This window comes from Doryrhamphus excisus, chromosome 18, assembly GCF_030265055.1.
Source record: "Doryrhamphus excisus isolate RoL2022-K1 chromosome 18, RoL_Dexc_1.0, whole genome shotgun sequence".
Classification (NCBI taxonomy): Eukaryota; Metazoa; Chordata; class Actinopteri; order Syngnathiformes; family Syngnathidae; genus Doryrhamphus; species Doryrhamphus excisus.
In genome coordinates, this window is record NC_080483.1 from 6,867,543 (window position 1) to 6,889,983 (window position 22,441).

Sequence of the window (22,441 nt, forward strand, 5' to 3'; positions counted from 1 at the left end):
AGTTGGATGGAAATGTATTTCCATCCCATTGTTTCACGATAAACAAAGAGTTTGCAGTATATAACCATCGAGAAAAATTTATCCAACAGGCTCATATTTCTTTAAAATCAAGATACATTTTATTTTGTTTCTTAAAAAAAAATACAAAACATTCTTAATAGAGAACTAGTACAATGAACAAGAAAGATAAACCAACAAATTTAAAGGAAAATAACCCTTGTTTTTCTTTTAAAAAAATCAAAAAGAAAATAAAGTAAGATTTAGGTGGTGCCTGGTAGAAATGATTCAATTGCAATGATTCACATAAACTGCAGGGGGCGCAAATAAATCAAAGCGCTGATGAAAGGAAGTAAAACAGCAAGAAAGTGGATCTGCTCCACTTGAAAAAGAACCATGAAGACATGCTGGCTTAGAGCAGAAGCAAAAACAGCAGATGTAGAAATTATCTTTTGTACAAATCACACTCTTTTTCTCGTCTTTCCAGGAAATCAAATCATTCTTTTCACGTTGTATTAACATTCATAACATATACAGTAATGTGGCAGAGGGAAGATTGGAAGATGAATTGTTGACAGGACGGATCAAAGCATGAGTGGACTTGCTGAGAAAGAAGATGACCATGATGAAGATGAGTGTGATGAAAGCACATGGAGGTCAAACCATTTAGTCAGGACACCCAAAAAAAACAAACAAACAAAACAAAAAAGCAAAAAACTTGAACAATGGACTTGATACCGTCTAGTCTTCCCCAGAGGGAGCTTCCTCCTCCGATTCGCCTTCCTCTTCTTCATTGTCGCCTTCCTCCTCTTCATCTTCCTCTCCGTCAGCCTTCTTGGTCACCTTGGGAGCAGGAGAGGTTGTCTTCTTCTCAGCTTCCTCCTCTTCTTCTCCCAAAGGACTCTCTGGATCGTTTTCTTCCTCCTCTTTGGGTGAACTCTTCTCCACGGCCTTGGTGCTGCTGTGGCCTTTGCCCTTGCCTTTCATTGGGCTGGGGTTTACTGGCAAAGAAGAACAAAAGGAACAAATTGTTACCGTAATCGTTTTCATCATTACTTAATTGAATTTTTATTTGGATTTCTATTTTGTTATGACAATTTCATTCAGGTTTTAAGTTAATAATGTGACAAGACGATGAATAAATGCATTGTGAAATACAAAACGTGAGTTGTGGATACCAGCATTTTTGGCTTTGTTTGGCTTGAAATAAGCTATAAAAATAAATGTTACATATATGAGCCACTTTCATTTTGTAAGTGTTTCTCACAAGAAAAAATCTCGGTGGCCCCTAATATAGCCAGTTGTATATCTATGTGATCGGTATTGGTGTGGGTAATGGTGTCGGTATCGGCCGATTTCACTCATGGGCGAACAGGATCGGTATCTGCACCATAAAACCCTGATTGGAACATCCCTAATTTGTATCTACTGTCGTTGAATTGTCACGGGGTATATGGCCTGCCAGAGAGAAGCGAGAAGGTACTGGAGCACTGCCAGTATTTTTTTTTAATGTCATTTATACAGTACTACCTTGGCATAGGAGTGCCCCAATTAATCATAGTTGCAGCCCTGGTTTTCATTATTCTGACTATGTACTGTATGTCATTATGTCAACATATAATGTCAAGAAGATTATAGCTAGGTAGGCTCATACAATGGGTTGGAGTCAATCTGTTTCCAGATGTTTGCTGGGATGCAGTTAGTTCATATTCCAAGAGCAGGCCAGCTGAGGACAAGAGGGGGATTCGAACCCAAGTCCAGCACAATATACCTCGTGTGAGTACGAGCTAAAGCTTACCTGTAGCCTTTAATCTGGGTTTAGGAGATTTCTTCTCCTTCTTGTCCATTCTGCCTCGTCGAATGACCTTCTTGCTTCTCTTTTTGGACTGACCATAGTCACTGTCATCGTCATCTTCCACCAGGAAGTCCTCATCACTGCCAGACTCATCAGCTGCACAAACACATAACATTTAAAATATTGAAACTGCCCTTCAATAGTGCTTAAATATAATGCACATTTAATTATAAGCAGAGTGGCATATGTAAATGACCATTGAGACTTTTGTCCAAGCACCATCTGACTCAATGAAAACTCAATGACGAATACAAGACTTATTTTTGCTACAGTAAACCTCGGATATATCGGATTCAATTGTTCCCACTGGTTTTGTCAGATATAAGCGAAATCCGTTATAGGCGTATACCGGAAAATGTCCGTTTTACGCATATATCGGATTTATATCCGGTATATGCGTAAATCGGATTTTATCCGTTATAAAAAGGCACTTCCTTGACTATGTTTCCAATGTACCTGGACGCGCAGGCAACGCTGCAAACGCTGCAAATGACGTCGTATAGCGGCCTGTCACGATTCGGCGAATCGGAGCGCCACGATGCGGCCATCCGATATATGCGAGGGAAATTTAATGGAAATGCATTGGAACGGGACTGGAGATTTTGTCCGAAATAGGCGAAATCCGTTATAAAAAATCCGATACATGCAATGAATTTTTATTGGAAATGCATTACAGAAAAATTGGTTCTTTTTTATCTGTCCGTTGTGAGCGAATTTCCGATATATCCGAGTCCGATATATCCGAGGTTTACTGTATAATAAGCATCATCTAGAGGTATTTGCCTTTCATACAAGCCATTTCTGAATCCAAATGAAGTTGTCATTTATTGTTCCTACATCTTGGATAAGCAACAAGACCTTTGTCAGATACTGTTCATGTATTGCTCAATGATTTTGCTAGTGATGGTCAGGCTGGATGTATAATAACCACACATCTGCTTAGAAAACGTGACTGATTATCAAGAGATGCTCCTTCAAAACGTACTGCACTTACGGTCCAGGTAAGCTTCCTCCGGGTCATCCTGTTCTTCATCCTCACTGCCTCCGTCACCCAGAAGGATTTCCCTCTGTTTGGACACCGCCTTGGAGGCTGCCTGGCGTACTGTTCGCTTTCGACTGACGTCCCTGTCATCATCACTGTCATCTTCTCAAAACAAACAAAAACAAGATAGGATTAGTTCTTCTCACCTTAGTAACCGAACAAAACCTGTAGCGGGGTCTTGCAGCTTTCAGCAACTCCAATTTAAGACAACATTTTTTTGTAAGAAAGAAAATAAATACAATTTAAGACCCATTTCACAAAAGCACAAATTACACAGCACACTAGATGGTTCTGACTGGCCTGCACAGGTATTTTAGTTCTGTTTTGTAGTATTAGTATCCTCAAAAATGTAAACATTTAAAAGCAATTACACATCCATCCACTATCTATGTTCCTTACCCTGACTCCAGTTGCAGGTTAGGGCTGGGTTATAGATATTTAAAAAATGTGGATGTTTAATCATGATATCAAAGTCAACATATCGTTGATATCGATACAAACTGGATTTGTGCTCTTCTCCCTTGGTGCGCCGTGCTAAATCTGCCGACATCGCAAACAGTCATGGTGACATATTTTATCAAAAGTGACTTGCGACAAATCTAGCTACTTTTTCTTGCATCATTGGGGTGTCTGTTATTTGGGAACATAAAAGTGAAAGTAAACTTTCACTTTTCCACACATCCTCGGGGGCAAGGATGTCACCAGAATGGCTCTTGTCCTGCTTTACAGAGCGGGACCTCAAATGAAGATGTTTCTTAATTTTCATGACATACTCATTAGACTCAAACCTTATTAGGGCTCCGTCACTTGCCTGGGTCAGAATGTTTTTATTTAATTTTTATTTTAATTAAATAACTTCAGACTTTTACTTTGTGGGAAACAAATATTGGGATATCTACTGTAAAGGGAGAGACCTAGACCTCGTGCTGGAGCCTATCCCGGCTGTCTTCGGGCAAGAGGCAGGCTACACCCTGGACTGGTGGCCAGCCAATCACACGGCACATATAGACAAACAACCATTCACACTCACATTCATACCTATGGACAATTTGGAGCAGCCATTACCAAATGGCGGACCTCGGTCCGCATACAGACCCAATACGGACCTGTCACCAAAGTTGCCAAACATGTAAAAGTGAATATGAATATTCATTTTTCCAGAATACAGTGCCAAACCGCTGTTTCATATTCTCAGAAACTTTAGCCCTGGTTAAAACTGCAAATGTGACGCAACATTACCTAACAAAACACAGATCATTGGAGGTGAAGTATAGTTAAAAAAAGAAAAACCCTCATGACATGGAAATGTACGTGTTGAAAGAAAAGCCAAACATTTGGATCCACTTTATCACCAAGTGTAATCCCTACTTTGACATAAAATATTATAGAAATCGTACCTGCAGCCCGTTTTCTTTTTGGTGTCTTCCTGCTGGGCTTGTCCACCTTGGGCTTCTTTCCTCGTTTCACTTTTTTTTCTTCATAATCACTTCCTCCATCTCCATCCCCATCCCCATCTTCTTCTTCTTCCTCCTCTTCCTCTCCAAAGTCATTGTCTTCCTCATCACTACCAAAGTCATCTGCAAGACAATGGAAGTCCGCATACTTTATACACGCTCACTTCCTTATTGCTTTGGAAATGTCCAAGCAAGGTTTACATGGCCTTACCTGCTGAATCATTTTTGGATTTGGAGAGCTTGTCCTCTGAGTCCTCACTGGAAATGAAAAAAAGACAAAACAATGATGAGGATATTAGTTTATAAATTATATAAATTTATATAAATATATAAATTAGTCTATAAATTATGTGTTGGCGCTATAAAATAATATGACATTGACTTCTGTGATATAAACAAAGATAGACGCAACATGTCCGCCATTATCTAATTGTATCTATTGACGATTGTACAGTGTTTTAAAGTGAAATAAACATACAATATATGCAGATATACAAAGCATCGCACTTCACTTTATACTTCCATGCAGGATTTCCCGGAGCTCATACATTCACAAATTCATGTCTTCATTAAAATAAAGACTGTTCCAAGCAATTATCTAGTTCTAATTTGATATTACATTGTTACATAAAATGTAGTTTAGTGCCTTACACTACTTTAAGTCTAGCAACATGATGCATGTTTTGATACTTTAGTTTGTAGTACTTTTATAATTTAGTTTGTAGTCAACCTTTTTACTTTTTAATGTTGAGGCAACTACTTTTGATCGTGCTTGCTTAGTTTAAAATGTCCATTATCAGACTGGAATCTTTCCATGGTGTCCCAACTCTAAAAGAAGCACTACCCCTTCTTAACTCATTCACTGCCAAAGACATCTATAGACGTCTTTTCAAAAAGTAACGTTGATGAAAAAAAGCACAAGTCGTCAATTGATGTATTTTGCCTTTTTCATGGAAGCAAACATCAACATCTTATGCATCTTGTGTGTGAATTTTAGACTTGTTGGCAATGTTTTTCTGTCCCAGGAGGGGGCAACAGTTCTATTTTCCTCCGAACGTCAGCTACAGCTTAGATATTAAGAAGACAGAAGTTGCTGAAATACGCGCCGACAGAGGGAAATGGCGAAGAATCCAGCAGAGACAGACAGCTTACACTGGCAAATGTTTGTCTGGCTGTGGATGTGTCACAATGGCGAAGGATAGGGGTGACGTTGGTGACGCCGTTGTTGTTAGTCTAAATAGTTTGCATGCATGCACACGTCTATAATTTACGCACTCATATGAATAGCATGTAAATAGTTCAAACACATGCAAACACCTGTAAATACTTTGGGCTATGTTCTAAAGCTGTGAATAAATGTAGTTATTTTGTCATCAAAATCTTCCTGTGTTGTTTTTGTTCAGATGTTTGAGGCGTCACTAAAACACAAAATACGGACTTCAGTCCCCCTTTAGCTTGAATTTGCTTGTCTGCAGAAAAACCTCATTTTCTGTTTTTTGGTCAAAATCAGGTGTTGAAATCAGGTCGCTGAAACCGCCCTCCCCAAAAAGGCCTGACAGATTTTTGGGTCTGATACCAATATTGAGGGCTGAAAGACCGATATATGTCGGTCGATGCCCACATATATCCTGTGCATATCAATGCTTTTATTTCATATATCAACCGATTTATCATTATTGTCTTTTTTCAGGCCCCACTATGAGTATTGGGATCGGCCCCAAAAACCCCACTTCGGTGGGGCTCGATGAAGTAACACATCATTTTATTACAATGAATAGACAATGAATGTGCAAAATGATGCATATTTTCTCCGCACTAAAGGCTTACCTTTCATCCTGTGAATTCTTTGAGCGCTTCTGCTTCGGCTCACGGGGGGCTGTGCGCACCTTGGTGGGCTTACTGTCACCATACTCCTCATCTACAGAGAACCAATGAGTCTGTCATCTGTCAGCACTCTTAGAAGACCAAGCAATGTCTACCAAATGTTGCACACTAAACGCTTTTCGCAGCTGGATCTGGGAGTCAGCTTTCCCTCAATGGTCTTATGTCCTCATTTAGCATCAAGGCATATTTTCAACGTACATGTTTGTCCTCTATTTGAGTTTGTTCCATAAACAACAGCATGAACGGGTATGCCCTTTTGTCAATCATACAGTGCAGTCTCCTTGTCTCAGTGGGCGGAGGCGGGGTCGGTAGCATATACATACCGAGTGCAGAACAGTGTAGCCTTATGAGGAGAAATGCAAGATCCTACCCACATACACATACATTCTGGAAAAACTGAGGCAGCAGACTTTGTGAAAAATTTATGAAATTTATATTTGTTTAATTCTCAAAACTTTTGACCTGAAAATATATGGTGGAGTTATGTGAAGCTTCTGCAATTAATTTGACGAAAATGCATTTTGATTGCAAATTTCCGCAATCAGCCAATATTCTCTTTTGTATCCTTGATTGAAGTCGACTGTAGGTGCTGCATGAAGGGCGCCAATTATCCACCCTCTTCCTGCTCCAACAACAGCAAGGAACACTCTACATAACGCATATGCACATGCATGTACAGCTAATGATAGCGATTTGCCAAAGATTAGTTACTAATGTTAGCTACGTATCATTGAATGTGGAGCCTATCATAACCACACAATGACTCCAAATTGATGGTGGCCTCTTCGAGACTGTTCTGTTTAAGGACATGTAAACGTGTACCAAACAGCAGTCAATGGACGGCCATGAACACCAGTCTCTTTATTCCACCTGTATGACCATTTTAACTTGGAATTGTGACAAATAGACATTTATTTGATCCATCTACTGGTAACATCTGCTACCCGATTTGGAGACCAGGAGCGAATGCACCATTAACATGCATAAAGATCTCCTTGAACTTCATCATGGCTACTCAGCAGAAATCGCTGGAGGTCTACTCTTCCACCGTTTTATTTCAATTCCACTGTGGTGGGGTAAATACAAACCACCATTGTCCATCTGGACCTAACTGTAGTATTTTGTCATTTGATCTGGGATTGAATTGCTCCACTCTCTCATTTCAATTTCACCAGGAACTTCATAGAGGGTATATACAGTAACTCCTCCATGATATAATAAAAATGACATATCATTCAACCATCAGCACAAAAAAAGTAACTCTTACCTGCATCATCAGACTCGTTGAATTGCGAGTAGTTCACCACTTTTCTGTTCCTGTAAAGAAGTAACACTGCTTACTTTACATCATAATACCAATAGATACAGCTCATTTAGAAAATAAAGGAATAATGCACATATATATATATATATATATATATATATATAATACATAAAATAAAAAATGAATGGTAACAGAAGTGTTACAATAGCCATGCATTTTCTTCCACTTGTCAAAGGCGTTCCCAGGCCAGTTGAGAGACATAGTCTCCTCAACGTGTCCCAAGTCTTCCCTGAGGCCTCATACTGGCTGGACGTGCCATCAACCCCAGGGAGTTGTCTGGGAGGTACGCTGACCAGTTGCCTGACCACCTCATCTGGCTCCCCTCAATGTGGAGCAGCAGCAGCAGCTCTACTGCGAGTTTCTCTCGGATTATAGTGCTTCTTACCTTATCTGTAAAGGAGACCCCTATGGAGGACATTTATTTTGGCTGCTTTTACCCACAATCTTGTCCTTTCAGGCACTACCCAAAATCCATGACAATATGTGAGGGTAGGAACTAAGGATCGACCGATACATCGGCTGGCTGATATATCGGGCCGATATTTGCGTTTTTTCCTTGTATCGGTATCGGCCGATACGCACGTGGGTTCGCCGATGTATTTTTCCACCGCATGATTTACAGTCAGGCATCCGCCGGGGCAGCTTTGTGTTGCCCCGGCGGCAGAGGACCCCGCAACACACGTAGTCACGGTACTCCCGTTTTGCACATGGTTGAATATTTATTCCTTTTAAAGTTGATAATGTCGTTTAAATGTGTGTTTAAGAAAGCTGAATCCTACTGTGTTCAGTGTTTACATTTCAATAAATATTTGTTTAAACACGAGACCTGGAATATTTGTTATCATGGTCATTTTTTCATGTCAATTGAGGGATCAAAAGCAGTATCGGCCACAAATATCGGCCCAAGCAAAATCGGCCATCAGCTAAGGGTGATGGAAAAAAATCGGTATCGGCATCGGTCCCAAAAAAAACATATCGGTCGATCCCTAGTAGGAACATAGATCGACTGGTAAATTGAGAACGTTAGCTTTTAGTGCAGCTTCAACACAACATACCGATGCAGAGTCTGCACCAATCCACCCGTCGACTTTACATCCCATCCTTCCCTCACTCCTGAACAAGACGCCAAGGTACTTTAACTCCTCCACTTCAGCAGGATCTCATTCCTGACGTGGAGATGGCACTCCAACTTGCCAGTAGTCAGAGCCAGTCCGAGACAAGCTTTTGATGGTTTACGTAGTAACATGCAGTGATCCAGACAACTACCTCACCCATGGTGCCAACAATCACAAGTAAAAAAAGTGACACTATTTAAACTACTCATTGCACTGCCTGAGAAGTAAAAAAAAAAAAAAAAAAGTGACATTCTTCAATTATCATTGTTTTATCTTTCATCGTTCATATAATTTATATCCCACATCCATGTACATAACAGGTGTCTTATTCAGTAATATTTGATTTTGTTATTTGATGTGGTGTAATGTTTAAAGTGCCTCTGAAAAAGGGACACACGTTTGTATGACACTTTTATACAGAAAATAAGACACAATTCCAGGTGGACTGTGTAAAATTGGAATGGTAAGTGTAAGTACATGTGTATCAAATATATAGTCTGGCTCCCTGGCTCAATGCAGGCCGCAAGTCGACCCGTTTACAATCTATTAAATATGGTTGTTAACATTATTAGAGCCCTCTAGACCTGAACCAACACCCTTATAGTAGCATTTGACCTCAAATCAATACCATGATAAATTGGTTGGTTTTACCTCAAAAACGATAAATGCACAACTGTATATCTTCAATCTGAAAATAATTGCGGGAAATACAAATTAACTACTTTTTGTTGATTTCTTGACTGTAAAACCTTCCCGTACATTAAAGCCGTAAAATACAACGTGGTGAAAATACGAGCCCGAGTCAAGTCCACACACAACAACACAAGCTAACCCCGCTAGCTTCTATTCACACTAAGACAGGGGTCTCAAATTCAATTTACTTGGGGGCCACTGGAGCTCGGGTCTGGGTGAGACTGGGCCGCATCAGGTTTTCCACCCCCCAAAAAAACAACCAAAAAACATTTATTAAAAACAAAAAAAATTTAAAAACTTCGCTTTGGTTCCAATTTTCTACAAGAAAAGCTCTGATAAGACATTCAACTGTTCTCAAATATCTTATTTTTTTCAGATTAAAATTAACAAAGCATTATTATAGCCCTGTAGACATGACAAAACACGACTATAGTCACATTTATACTCTTTTTATTTACAACATATTGCGCAACTCCAGGGTCTTGAGACACATGCTAAATCGCAAACTAGAGAGCTAGTGACCTAAACAGTAGCCTTCAAGTTATTTCCTTTAAACTTAAATAGCCAAAAACTTACCACTTCCACACAGATAGGGAGGATAACTATTAACAGTTATTTAACCTTTAACATGAACATTAATCAAACGTAATAATTTTTTCTGGGTACATGATACCATACAGCATCCATATCAAACTTGCGCGGGCTGAACTAACATTAAACTTTCATATCAAGGCGGGGGCCTCAAACTAGTGTCCTGCGGGCCACATTTGGCCCGTGGGCCGCGTGTTTGAGACCCCTGCACTAAGAGGAGTCAGCTAACTTTCGCTGGCGTGTATCACCAGTTCCACCAGTTTAGGTCAGGAGGGGATTGTTCAGTGTTTATAATGATTTTGTGCCACGACTGAGCGGACTGTCGAGTAAATACTTCCAACCACAAACGTTCCTTCTCCTCACGATGACAGCATTTCATTCATCTTATATCATCAACTCAGCTTGCATATGCATATCATTTATACCGGTATAAGTTATTTCTCATCATTGGAAGAATCTATACCAGTTTACTGGTACATAAAAAAATATCGCCCAACCTTAGTTTGTACTAGAGGTCTACACGGCTGTGCTTTTCCTTGGCCGCCCCGCCCCACAGCCATGGCACAACAGCCACAGCCGTGGTGAGATTTGAGCAAGCGCAAAAATTAAATTACCTCTTTTCAGCTCAAGATAGTATAAATTGTGTGAAAAAAGATGATATAAGGAAGGATTATGGACAATATAGGTGACCTTTCAAGAAACAAATGAGGCTATCAATATTAAAGATCATTTTTACAATTCCAGAAGGTGCACCTCAAGTGTCTTCTGCAGCAGTGGCTTGTGCAAAAGTTCTATGCATGTTGCACTGTTGAATGTTATATTTAATGGTGAAATGTTAAGACATTTGGTGATTTTTATTATCTACACAAATTTATAAACCATAATTCAATGCACATTTATTAAGACATTTGTGAAGAACTATCGCGGAAAGCAAAAAGTCTTCAAAAAGATTTCTTCAGCTCGCCCCGCCCCGTTAGCCGAGGAGTCCGGCCGGCCGTGGGGCCAGCCGCTCCGTGTAGACCTCTAGTTTGTACCATTCTCTAGAAATGGGCAGTAGAACATAGACAGGTTTCAGCTAAATGTTTCAGCAAAGGTTCTTTTAGGCTGCAACATTGATGAAAATCAACAAAAGTGTCAACAACAAATGTCATTATTGATTCATTGTGTCATGTCATGTCATGTCACAAAGCTTTGTCAATGCTTGTTGACAGAAATAAAGTTTTATAAAAACGTCCACCTGTAGCGAGACTTGAACAGAGATAGGTGTAGCCAGAGCAGAGGTGGTATTTTCAAAAGGAAACGTAAATTCAACAAATGAAACACGAAGAAAAAACTGGTCGATTAAAGTCTTCAAAAGTGTGGGAGCACTACATTCTACACAAAACAAAAAGAATGCTTAGCATGCAAGCTTTGCAAAGTGATATGACATGGCAAAGGAGCACTACAAAAACTGAATGTTGGGATGAAGGGAGCTCAAAAGCAGGGTAAGCCACGACAACATTCTAGCCTTGTCTGTATTCTAGCCTGGTACTTTTAACGCCATCTGAGCATCTGTTCCAGGAGCATGTTATTAGAACATTTGTGTATTGCAATACAAAGTTCTTGAAGAATGAGTGCGTGCATCTCAAAGTGTGTGCACCAGTCAGTATATGTGATAGCGGTCATGTTTGTTTTCCTCATTTCTAGTAATACACAAAATATTTATCCTGTTACGGGGTTTTCTGATTTGCATTTATTTATTACTCCACCATTATTAAACCACAAACACGGCTCTATTTTTTTAACTTTACATTCAATAGTAGCTTACATATTTTGGAGGTGTATACAGTAGCATACATTTGTATGTATTTTGTGTACATTTATTGTTTTACTGAAACTGACAAATATTCAGAAATGTATTATTTCACATTATTTTAGCAGAATATTCAAGCAGCAACTCGATGTTTGTGCACTTATTTGGTCTGTCGGTTCAAATCTTCTCTTTTGATCATTTTGCCAGGCTCAATAAATTGACATGTGCATGCGTGTTTGTTCTCCACCACATGACTGGATGACAAGTGGGTTCACACTGTATATTTCTGGGCATGTTGGTTCTCTATTGGAATGAAGGAGAGAGTGAAACATCCTCTCAGCCAATCAGCCTCAATGTCCCAGTAGCAGGAGGCGGGGCTGGCTAGTGAGTTGATGCACAGAGTTCAAGTCCTGCAGGTTAGCGTTTGCACAAGTGAGCATGGTGAGCAAACAAAGCAAATATGAATGAAGGCATAGAGGTGGTGGTTTCTAAGCCAAATGCCACAGCCCCAATGTGGGAATATTTCACTTTTAAACATAAAGAACAGGGTGAGAGCATGGACGCCGACAAACCGAAAAAAACTACCACTGGAGATGCAGCAGAGCCTTTGCCCTGACAGACGCTTACTGGGGAGTTTGGTGGGAAATGTCGATATAAACCAAACATTTTGAGCCTTCCTGTTAAGGAATAATTCCCAATGTTCAAGGAGTGTTTTTTTATAATAGAGACAGGGTTTATTTTTTATTGTTATTGGTTATGACTGATTTTTATTTACATGCAATTTTTGCGAAAAAAAAGTCATTGGGTTTTTCTTTGTTCGTGTTTGTTTATGTTATTTTATTTAAAGGCCCTTGACATTACACTTGTTAAATGTTAAATAATTTTGAGAAATTAAAGTTTATTGCCTCTGATACGATGTACTCACATTATTACGCCATATAATTGATGAAAAAAATGGTCTCAAAAGATGTTGTCAATACAGTGTTGGCCCGCTACATCGCAATTCACTGTTTTGTGAATTTTTAGGTGAGATTCGGGTTTGTTTGAGCTATGTTTAATCTTTTGATCAGTTGATGAATGGCGAGTACGAAGAAGAAAGTGGGTGTTTGAAGACGGGGGAAGAGGAGTAGAATGAAGCCTGAAGACGCTAGTGAATGTGACAAGGCAAGGAAAGAGAAGGAAAACAAAATGAAACAAAAAACCAGACCAAAAATTTGGCAAAACTTCGCAAAAATATTTCTCATTCACTTGTTTGTTAATTAGTGACTAGTGGTGAATGATTGACAATATAAATAGTGAAAGAAATGCCAATGCTTGTTTTCTGACAACTTGGTTTTGCGCCTAAAACAAACCTAATTTGATTCATTCATAATGAGGTGGCGAGCTGGTAGTAAGAAGGACCAGCAGAAAAACTGAGTAACTGTTGTTAGACTGTTGCTATGATGGGCGGCCATTGTTCACTCGCAACACAAGCCAGGTTTTAAGTCGTAAAAATACTGTATGCCGCACACTAGAGCCTGGACGATATATCGGCAGGCTGTTTATGACGTATCACAGATTAATCAATATCCCTAAAAATGTAGCCGATATGTAACTTTTTTTGTGCCGCGCTGCAATTCAGTCGCCTCCTCCCAGTATCTCTCTCCATCTGCTTGCTCGTGTACCTGGCCCCTCCCCCTCACACATAGAGCAGGCTCTCCCTCTGCCGCGCTCTCACACTGAAAATGTTTTTGTTTTTTGTTTTTTTACACGATGGAAGCTGTTAGTTTGTAAAACAATATAACACAACACTTTGGTGTCACGATGTCAGGCCCCGTCAGGGAGAATATTCCAGTTTTCACTGAAGTTTTAGAGAGCGTATTACAGTGTTTTAATGTAGTATAAATGGCATTTATCCGAGTTAATTGAAACTGTTAATTGTCCACCATTATCCATAACACAGCATTTTAAAGTGAAATAAGTTATATGCAGATATACAGCACGTCCCACTTCGTACTTCCATGCAGATTTCCAGAGGCTCATACATTCACAAATTAATGTCTTCATGCAAATCATTTAGAAAATGTTCCAAGTAATGCGTTTGTCTTTTGATTATTTCTTTTTGTTTGACGTCAACTGTTATTTCCCTCCTTTTTTAATGTTAGCGACATCATTTCTTTTTCAGCTGTTTGTAAACACTCAGCGTCTGCAGATGGAACTTCTCAATAAATAGTTAATATGACTTATTGATATGGGTAAGATGTTTTTGCAAACGTCCATCCATCTTGTATATGCCAAGCCTTTTATAAACACATGTACCGGATGTTTCAACCCAATGTAGCAATTGTTTTTATTTTAATGCTCAATTATAGTATCAAATTAGAGGCTAACTACCAAAATGCTCTAAATGTAAATGTTTTCATTAGACAGGCAGAGGCGGTACGTTAGGTGCCACAGCCGCAGTGTGCAAGCTCGCCAGGGCTTCAATACCAGCAAAGCAAATAGCACGACAAATTTGTGGCAACACATAAAGGTAAATCACAAAGAGGCATCTCCTTACTAATTGAACGTCCTTATTTTTCCTTATTATTTGGTTTTAATTTAGTCTTCTGCTTCTTTGGGTTGAATCATATTTTGGATACTAAGATTTTATGTTCATATACAGTATATATCAATGCTCTCTTTTCATATATTGACTGACATATTGTTATCTAGAATTTTTTCAGCCCTCGATATCTGTATAGATTCTAAAAATCCCATATTTGTCAGGCTATACCTCACACACTTTTAAAGTGTAAAATTTGTGAATACTCGCCACTAATGAATGCTAGCTATGATCCATCAACATATGGAATTGCAGTCACAGCCTAGAAGTCATACATTATATACAGCAAACGTCACTTTTGTGTCTCACAGCCCAAAACTAGGCATTCAAGGACCGCCGTACAAAGTGCAAAATCTCATCTAGGAGTTGCATCTGTCCCGATGCAACTTTTTCACCTCCAACACATACATAAAATTTATCCAATACAGATATCAGTAAGTTAATTATTTTGCAGTGTGGAATGTTCTTAAAAAATGACCAAGTGTTATTTGTCAATCAGAGCAACAGTAGGTATGAGGAAAAACTCACCCATTAACTTCTATAGGGGCCTACAATCTCAGTATTAACGCAATCATGGAAAGAATCTCCTGTTAAATGCGTAATCTTGAGGTAAACTGACATAATGTGAATGAAATGCTGTCATTGTGACAAGAACAAACATTTGTGTGTGAAAATATTTCCCCAACAGACCATTCAACTATGGCGAAATCTCACAAACCCACACCCTTCTGAACTAGACATGTCCATGCAGCAACTTTAGGCAAGGTTGGTGAAAAAGCTGGTGAAAAAAGCTGAAACTCATCCCTTATGAAGCAGGGTTTCCGCTACATGTGACCAATCATGGTGGGGCGCCACATCTCAGTAAAAGCTGCCACTACTCGGAAGTGATTTTTTTTTATGTAAAAACAAAGTAATTAATACAGCGTATGGATGGACATTACAGCATTACACATTACGGCAATCACGAAGGGAGTGCTGGTCACGTGTCAGAACAGTTAATTCATAGACGTCATATGACAGTCAGCTGACTTCCTGATTCACTTTTGTGCCGTGGCGGCGGCAGAAAAAAAAAGCACGGTTGAAAGACACGGATAATGCAACTTTCACCTTTGAACTACCTGGTAAGATGTCTATATCTATAACAAAAGTTATCAGTACAAATGTAGCAGCGACGTATGTAGAAAAAAAGCCATATGTTTCATGGCTGCACTTTGCATCATGAACTCATGAACTGTTTTTCCATGTTTGTTTGATAAGATGAATTGGAAAATGTGCTCAATGCTGAATGCTTGTTGCCTTGACTACAGCTGCATTACTTTAATTTCTCAAACATAAAAACTTTTCGCTGCACTGGAATCACCTGTCTGTCCTGTTGGCAGTTGACATATAAAAGGAGTGGAAGAAAACGTGAAAAGAAAAGGCTTTTAAAAGTTTAATAATGCATTTGCTGCTCAAGCCTGTGAAAATTACCCTAATGCTGACATTAAATTTTAATATTTTAAAAACACATTCCAACAAGTTCCAATACGGCTGTTTTTTCTTTATATTTTACTTTTTTTTTTTTTAAAGAAATGTCAAATAACTCCATGAAATCTGACACAGCAAGTATCGTATTTTCTGAACTATAAGTCGCTCCGGAGTATAAGTGGCACAAGGCCAAAAATGCATAATTAGGTAGGAAAAAAAACATACATAAGTCACACTGAAGTGCATTTTTGTGGGTAATTTATTTTACAAAATACTTAACCAAAACAGACATTTCGTCATTTTGGAAGGAAAGTTCTAACATGAATAAAAGAATAGAGAACAGGCTGAATAGGTGTAAGATATGCTAACACAATGGTTATTCAGCTACACGAAAAATAAACATGAACAGAAAAGGTGTCCAGTGTTTATGTAACATAACAGTTTAACAAGTACAGTAACTGTCCGCTTTACGGCAGTCGCTAACAAGTTTCTCACTTATACAAAACTTTCTCTCTGCTGCTCCATTACTGTTTTCAGATGCTAATTTCACTACATGGAGCTAGTAGTCTGCAGAATATGATTTTCTTTTGGGGGGAATTTGTGTTCTGTCGTTCTCAGTTGTCTTTGTAAGATAACGTCTACTGTTTAAATATTGAATTGTCAAGTAATAGGAGATAGTGTGAGCGTCTAGAGTGCCCTCTTGTGGCTATCTGTGAAATTATGTATAGATTTTTTAAAATGTATAAGTCACCGGAACAGCCAACCTATGAAAAAAAAGTGTGATTTATAGTCCAGAGGAAAAAAAATGCAAAATCCTAGCATCATTGGATGGTCAATAAATCTCCCACTGATTGTTAAAGTTTCATGGTGTTGCCCAGACAACAATTTTCAAACTTTATGGGATCACATCGCGATTCCCAAGCCAGTGTGTGCACAATGACATGCACAAGCATGAAATCAAACACGCACGGATTTCACACATCGCTTGGTTGGACCAAGACGCACAATAATCACCCCTTCGTACAGGTTCCATGACTAGTGGCGGTGTACGTCACCTCCAGTGTGTGGCGCCCATCAATAAGATGTGGTCGCTCTTTCAAGCCCGTCATGTTTAGGGCTGGACTGCAGGGATCTACTTTGAAATAAAATTAACTTCTCAGAACATGTTGAGTGTCTCTCACCACATATGAAGCGTAAATGTAAGCCAGAGAAGACAAAAACGTCCCATGTTTCTGACTGGATATACTGACGGTCAGTTTACTGCATCGGGGGAGAAGACGCGTCTGTCACATGTCAGCCAAAACAGGCAGCCAAACACCCGCTATCCCCTCCATTCAGAAATCAGCCAGGATGCATTCACAATCTCACACAAAGTGGGATTTTTTTTCATTCATTACAAAGATGCACATTTTCTCCATTCGGGGGAAATTTTGAGCAATGCGAGGGGAACCACAACAAAGAGGCTGAAGAACTGCGGGTTACCAACCCCTGGTATAGTTTCATCCATGATATGGTGGTAGCTAAGCATAATGTAGTCCTCAATGAAGCATTTTAAATCGACAATAAGATGCCAACAAGGGCTGGCTCTTTCTGACGTTCTGTGGGAGTTTCCCCATTTGAAGCTGATTCAAGTGCATGATGAGGTTGGTCTTATTAAACTTCCCCAGTTCTGTGCCGCCACAGGAGACATGTACATGACAAATACAATATCTTTTTTGGGGCGATATCAGCCTGATAGCTGATATTAATATCAAATCAGGACACCCTTAATCTCAATGCTTAATGAACATTATCAGTGAAGCTGAAGCTGGGCTTTGTCTAATAGTACAATTTTACCTGCATTATGTACAGTGACAACTTGTTTAGCGCTGTTAATTGATTCCACATGCTACCGTAAATTTCCGCAAATTAGGATTCCTAATTTATAATCGGAATATTTTCCTATTATATTCATAGCATAGAAAACCTGTTTACAACCTACTAAATCCACTTTAACATTATTATAGTCCTCTAGGCATGAAATAACACCACTATTGTCGCCTTTACACTCCTACTACCCAATATAGTAGACATACATAATAGAAAATAAGCTATTTAAGACATCAATAAAACTTGTGCTCAATGTGTGTTGCAATAAATGTGTTCTGGATGGGGGGGGGGGGGGCAAGAAGTGGTGTCGAGGTTTCAGATTTGATTTTTAGCTGGATTACAGTAGAAACCGTAGCCCGTGCTATGATTATTATGACTATACTGTTAATATTGTGCCCGTTGAGATTATTCAAACATGCAATAAAAGCCTGTTGATCCAGCTACCGAGTCTGGCACTTGCATGTTTCACCTACTGACACCTAGTGACCAGTGTAGAATACTGCATATCACAATTTCAATGCATCTTATGACTGCATGATAGTGCTTCATTTCGGCAAAAAAAATTGCTTAAATATGCCTTTTTTTTTACTAGGCCGATTTCATATAGTTTGGAAAAAAACATGACAGAGTGAAGCCGCGTGATTCGAACCGCGGTGCGTTGAGGGGCCGCTGTATTCATAAATGTGCGCGTGCCTGTCCAGGCTGGCAAAAGACAGCCCTCTCCGATGGAATGTCCCATTTCTCACGCTGTACATCACTGAATTGAACAAGACCTCACTTATTGAAAGCATTCCAACACTCAGTACTCTTCAAAAACCATGGCACCATCCTGGACAGAGCCAACTGTGACTGGAATTGACAAGGATGAAAAAGACCTCAACCGGTGAATGAAGTCATTAACATATGCTATTATATATATATATATATATATATATATATAGATATATATATATATATATATATATATATGTGTGTGTGTGTGTGTGTGTGTGTGTGTGTGTGTGTGTGTGTGTGTGTATATTTCTTCGCTGAGATTAAGACTCAGTTTGTGGCATATAGGATATACATACACACACACACACAGAAATAGAATATACAATATTCCTATATGGCATAAACTGAGGAGCATCTCAGCAAAGAAATATGCAATATGCAAATATGAGAGCACTTATATGAATATCCTATAAATATGAGTGGTTTTAGAGCAACATGTACAACAAAAGTGACTAAAACAGCTCGCCAACACGGTTGTGGCTGCTCAGTAAAACAAAGATGTGGATGTTTTGTTTGTAGTTTAGCATATTGACTTACTGCTTGTGGTATCAAAGTGCCCCCCCCCCTTCTTTTTTGTGTATGAAGCCTCACTGAAAAAATTCCATACCCTTGCTGTGATATAATTTCATTCATTCATTCATTTTCTACCGCTTATCCTCACGAGGTTCGTGGGCGTGCTGGAGCCTATCCCAGCGGTCTTCGGGTGAGAGGCGGGGTACACCCTGGACTGGTGGCCAGCCAGTCACTGGGTACCTGGAGAAAACACACGCATGCACGGGGAGAATATGCAAACTCCACCCAAGGGTGGAATCGAACTCATGTCTCCTAGTTGCACGACCTGCGCGTTAAACACTCCCCACCGTGCTGCCTGATATAATTTCAAATGTATTTATTTTCTATTTTTCTATATACAGCATTGTGTTTATTGTACAATTACCTGGTCACAGTTTGCAGATTTTGCATATGTCATTATAAAATCATTAAAGCTGTTTACACAAAAGCTAATCAGTTTTATATTATGCTTCACTTACTGCATCTGAAATGAACACAACCGTGACCCTTAAAAGCAAGCTACGTACCGAACCGTGATGATGGCGTACCGTTACACCCCTACTTCATTGTGTTGTGACCAAAAGGTGTGCATTTTCAGACAAAGTGGTGAGGTACAACATTGTTGTGCAGGAAAACGAGGGAAAGTGGGGGGTCAGGGTGTTATGGAGAACAGCATTTGAAAATGACATGAGGTTGTGTTTTCTGAAACAAAGCAAGAGGAGACACTGAGGCCACTGATACTAGAATTATTATATAAATACAACATTATTCACTAATTACTTCCATTCAAATAAAGCGAGCTTTTTTCTGCTCGTTTTCCGCGATCGCATCTGTTGATTGTGAAAGCGCATGTGGTTTCTCGGTGCGAAAAGCCGTTTTTGCATGGTGATATTTGCACATGAGAGAAGGTAAAGTTATATGCCTGCAAATGGAGAATGTTGGATGCTGAGACGCAGTCAATGGGGGGATCATCAGGCCTTCAACAAACGGGCTAATAAATTTTCGCCTCGATTTTTGTGCGAGGCGTTATAGTATTGAAGGTTTTAAGAAATGCGGGTACATTGCATTTCTTCCGTGGTTGAAGAAAAGCGTGCAAGAAGTCAAGCACACATGTACATTTTGTCAGCAAATGCATTCCAAAAAGACAACATGGCGGCGGCGTGCAGCCACAGTGCGTTAGCTGCTAGCGTCGTATTGCTAATGTGTGCCGGATGAGGACCTACCTTACTGGTCTTGACATTATGCAGGGACAATGTCTGTGTTTCAAGAGCTTTTCCAGGGGAGAAGGAAAAAAGCAGCACTAACTAAAATGGACTGTCGATTCCCGCTCTGTAAAACACCGAGGCGAGCGAAAGAAGCACACGAATCCTCGTCCGGGCGAGCGCTTCAAATCAAACGATGAAGAGGACTTTTCCTTCAAAAGGACATTTATGACATTTATTTTTTACCTTCGCCAACGCAAAACGTTGAATAAAACAAAGTGAAATTGCACACTGTGCAACCAAACGCTGAAGTCAAGATGGGTGGGTCCTACGAAATAAGGTCCCGCCCACACAGGGTCGTGAAAGGAGAAGCACGGACACTCGCTGCTCCCATTGGCTGATTTGAACCAGCATCTGTCTTTTCATTAGACGACTGCGCTGCCCTGCTGACTGATTTCTACGACTTCGCTCCCCGCCTTCTTCGTGGGTCTGTTGTAGTGGCACTGAACAAAACAAGGCCAAAATCAACAAATTACAACATTTCGAACAGCACAACATGATTTTCAAGCTCTACCTTCACGTAAAATAAATCATAAAAATATCAAAATGTGCAAAGTTTCATTTGTATTTCTGATTCACCAGCCAGGTCTTCACCTTACATACTGACTCCCAGTCACCTCTTCTACCAGCAGCAAAATACACTTTATTTGAAATGAAATCACAGTGCTTTCTGATGTTGTACTTTTTCACATTTTTGTGCACTGAGGCTGTTTTCAATCAAATTTTTATAAAGGTTAAAGTTATCACGGTTAGGTACAGACAATGGTCTTCAGGTCACGGTTTGATTCATTTTGGATACAGTAAAGCCATCATTTTCAACTGGTGGGTCATGACACCAAAAGTGGGTGGCAGAGCCATTTTCAGTGGGTCGCAGGTTTTGTTACAACTTTGTGAAGCTTGAGCTGAAGAGGAAGGACAGTGATTGGGGGAATTAATATGCTGTCCATTCAATACACAGCTGTGGACATCTGCTGAAGCGAGGTTCTAAAGAGAGGATAGGGTCTCACTGCTGCAGCTCACGTTGAGTTGGAAGCCGTTGCTCTAAATATAAGATATTTAAGTTTAAGTTGAAAAATTTGCACAAAAGAAGACAGCTGAGAACCATGCCAGCGGTGAGAGGGAGCAATTGAAGAAGGATTAATTGACACAAACACAAAATCAATTGACTCGAAGTTGCCACAATCTTGCTAGGTAGTGCTTAAACACAATACGAATTAACTACTATGTCACTGTGGCATAAACAGTTAAGTACACAGCAGCAACAGTGCCAAGTAAATCACAGTAAAAGTATCACGGTGTATTTCTAATACAGGGACGCCAAATTACCCTGTCTCCTTTTAAAAGTAAATGATTCAATAAATAAATAAACAGGCAAAGATTTTAACTGCTCCTATGGAAGACCCAAAGTTCCGCCCTTGCAGGGAGGCATCCGGTCTGGTATCCCGGGCCCCCTCAACTGGCTCTTCTTGATGTGAAGAGCCAATGACCCAAAGCTTACGACCATGAAGAAGGGAAGGTGAAGAAGGGAAGAAGACCCACCACGTGGTGGAATATGATTTGGGTGGCGCTTGAGGGCGGGTGACAAAACACAAAGGTGGTGTCTGTGTTGATCTCATTACCACATTTTCATTTGTCATTTATATGCATGTAAAACTATAATTGTAAAACTTTAAACATTTGCTTTATATTATACTTTTGAGACGTAACTGTGTTCGTGATTAAAGAACTACATAGTCAGCCGCTGATGACATCATAGACAGGCAATGGAGCTGAATTCCGCTCCCTGTTTCCATGTATTAACAAAACTTCTAGGGGCTGCACGTGGGATGAGTGGTTAGCGCGCAGGCCACACAGCTAGGAGACCCAAGTTCGATTCCACCCTCGGCCATCTCTGTGTGGAGTTTGCATGTTCTCCCCGTGCATGCGTGGGTTTTCTCTGGGTACTCCGGTTTCCTCCCACGTTCCAAAAACATGCTAGGTTAATTGGTGACTCCAAATTGTCCATAGGTATGAATGTGAGTGTGAATGGTTGTTTGTCTATATGTGCCCTGTGATTGGCAGGGATAGGCTCCAGCACGCCTGTGACCCTTGTGAGCATAAGCGGTAGAAAATGAATGAATGAATGAACAAGACTACTAGGGTGCTAACGAGGACATTTTGTGGTAAAAATACATAAAGAACAGTTG

At 39.8% G+C, this 22,441-nt stretch overlaps 1 protein-coding gene across 1 annotated transcript; it reads right to left on the minus strand.

The window, feature by feature from the left end:
* Positions 1-128: 128 nt before the first annotated feature.
* On the minus strand, positions 129-20,535 carry nucks1a (nuclear casein kinase and cyclin-dependent kinase substrate 1a). The gene is made up of 8 exons (XM_058054781.1): positions 20,217-20,535; positions 7,500-7,549; positions 6,176-6,266; positions 4,560-4,606; positions 4,292-4,471; positions 2,847-2,996; positions 1,796-1,948; positions 129-998 (listed from the first exon to the last, which is right to left on the minus strand). Exons 1-8 carry the CDS (start codon positions 20,231-20,233, stop codon positions 739-741), a joined length of 948 nt encoding a protein of 315 aa, XP_057910764.1. The 5' UTR covers positions 20,234-20,535; the 3' UTR covers positions 129-738.
* Positions 20,536-22,441: the final 1,906 nt, after the last annotated feature.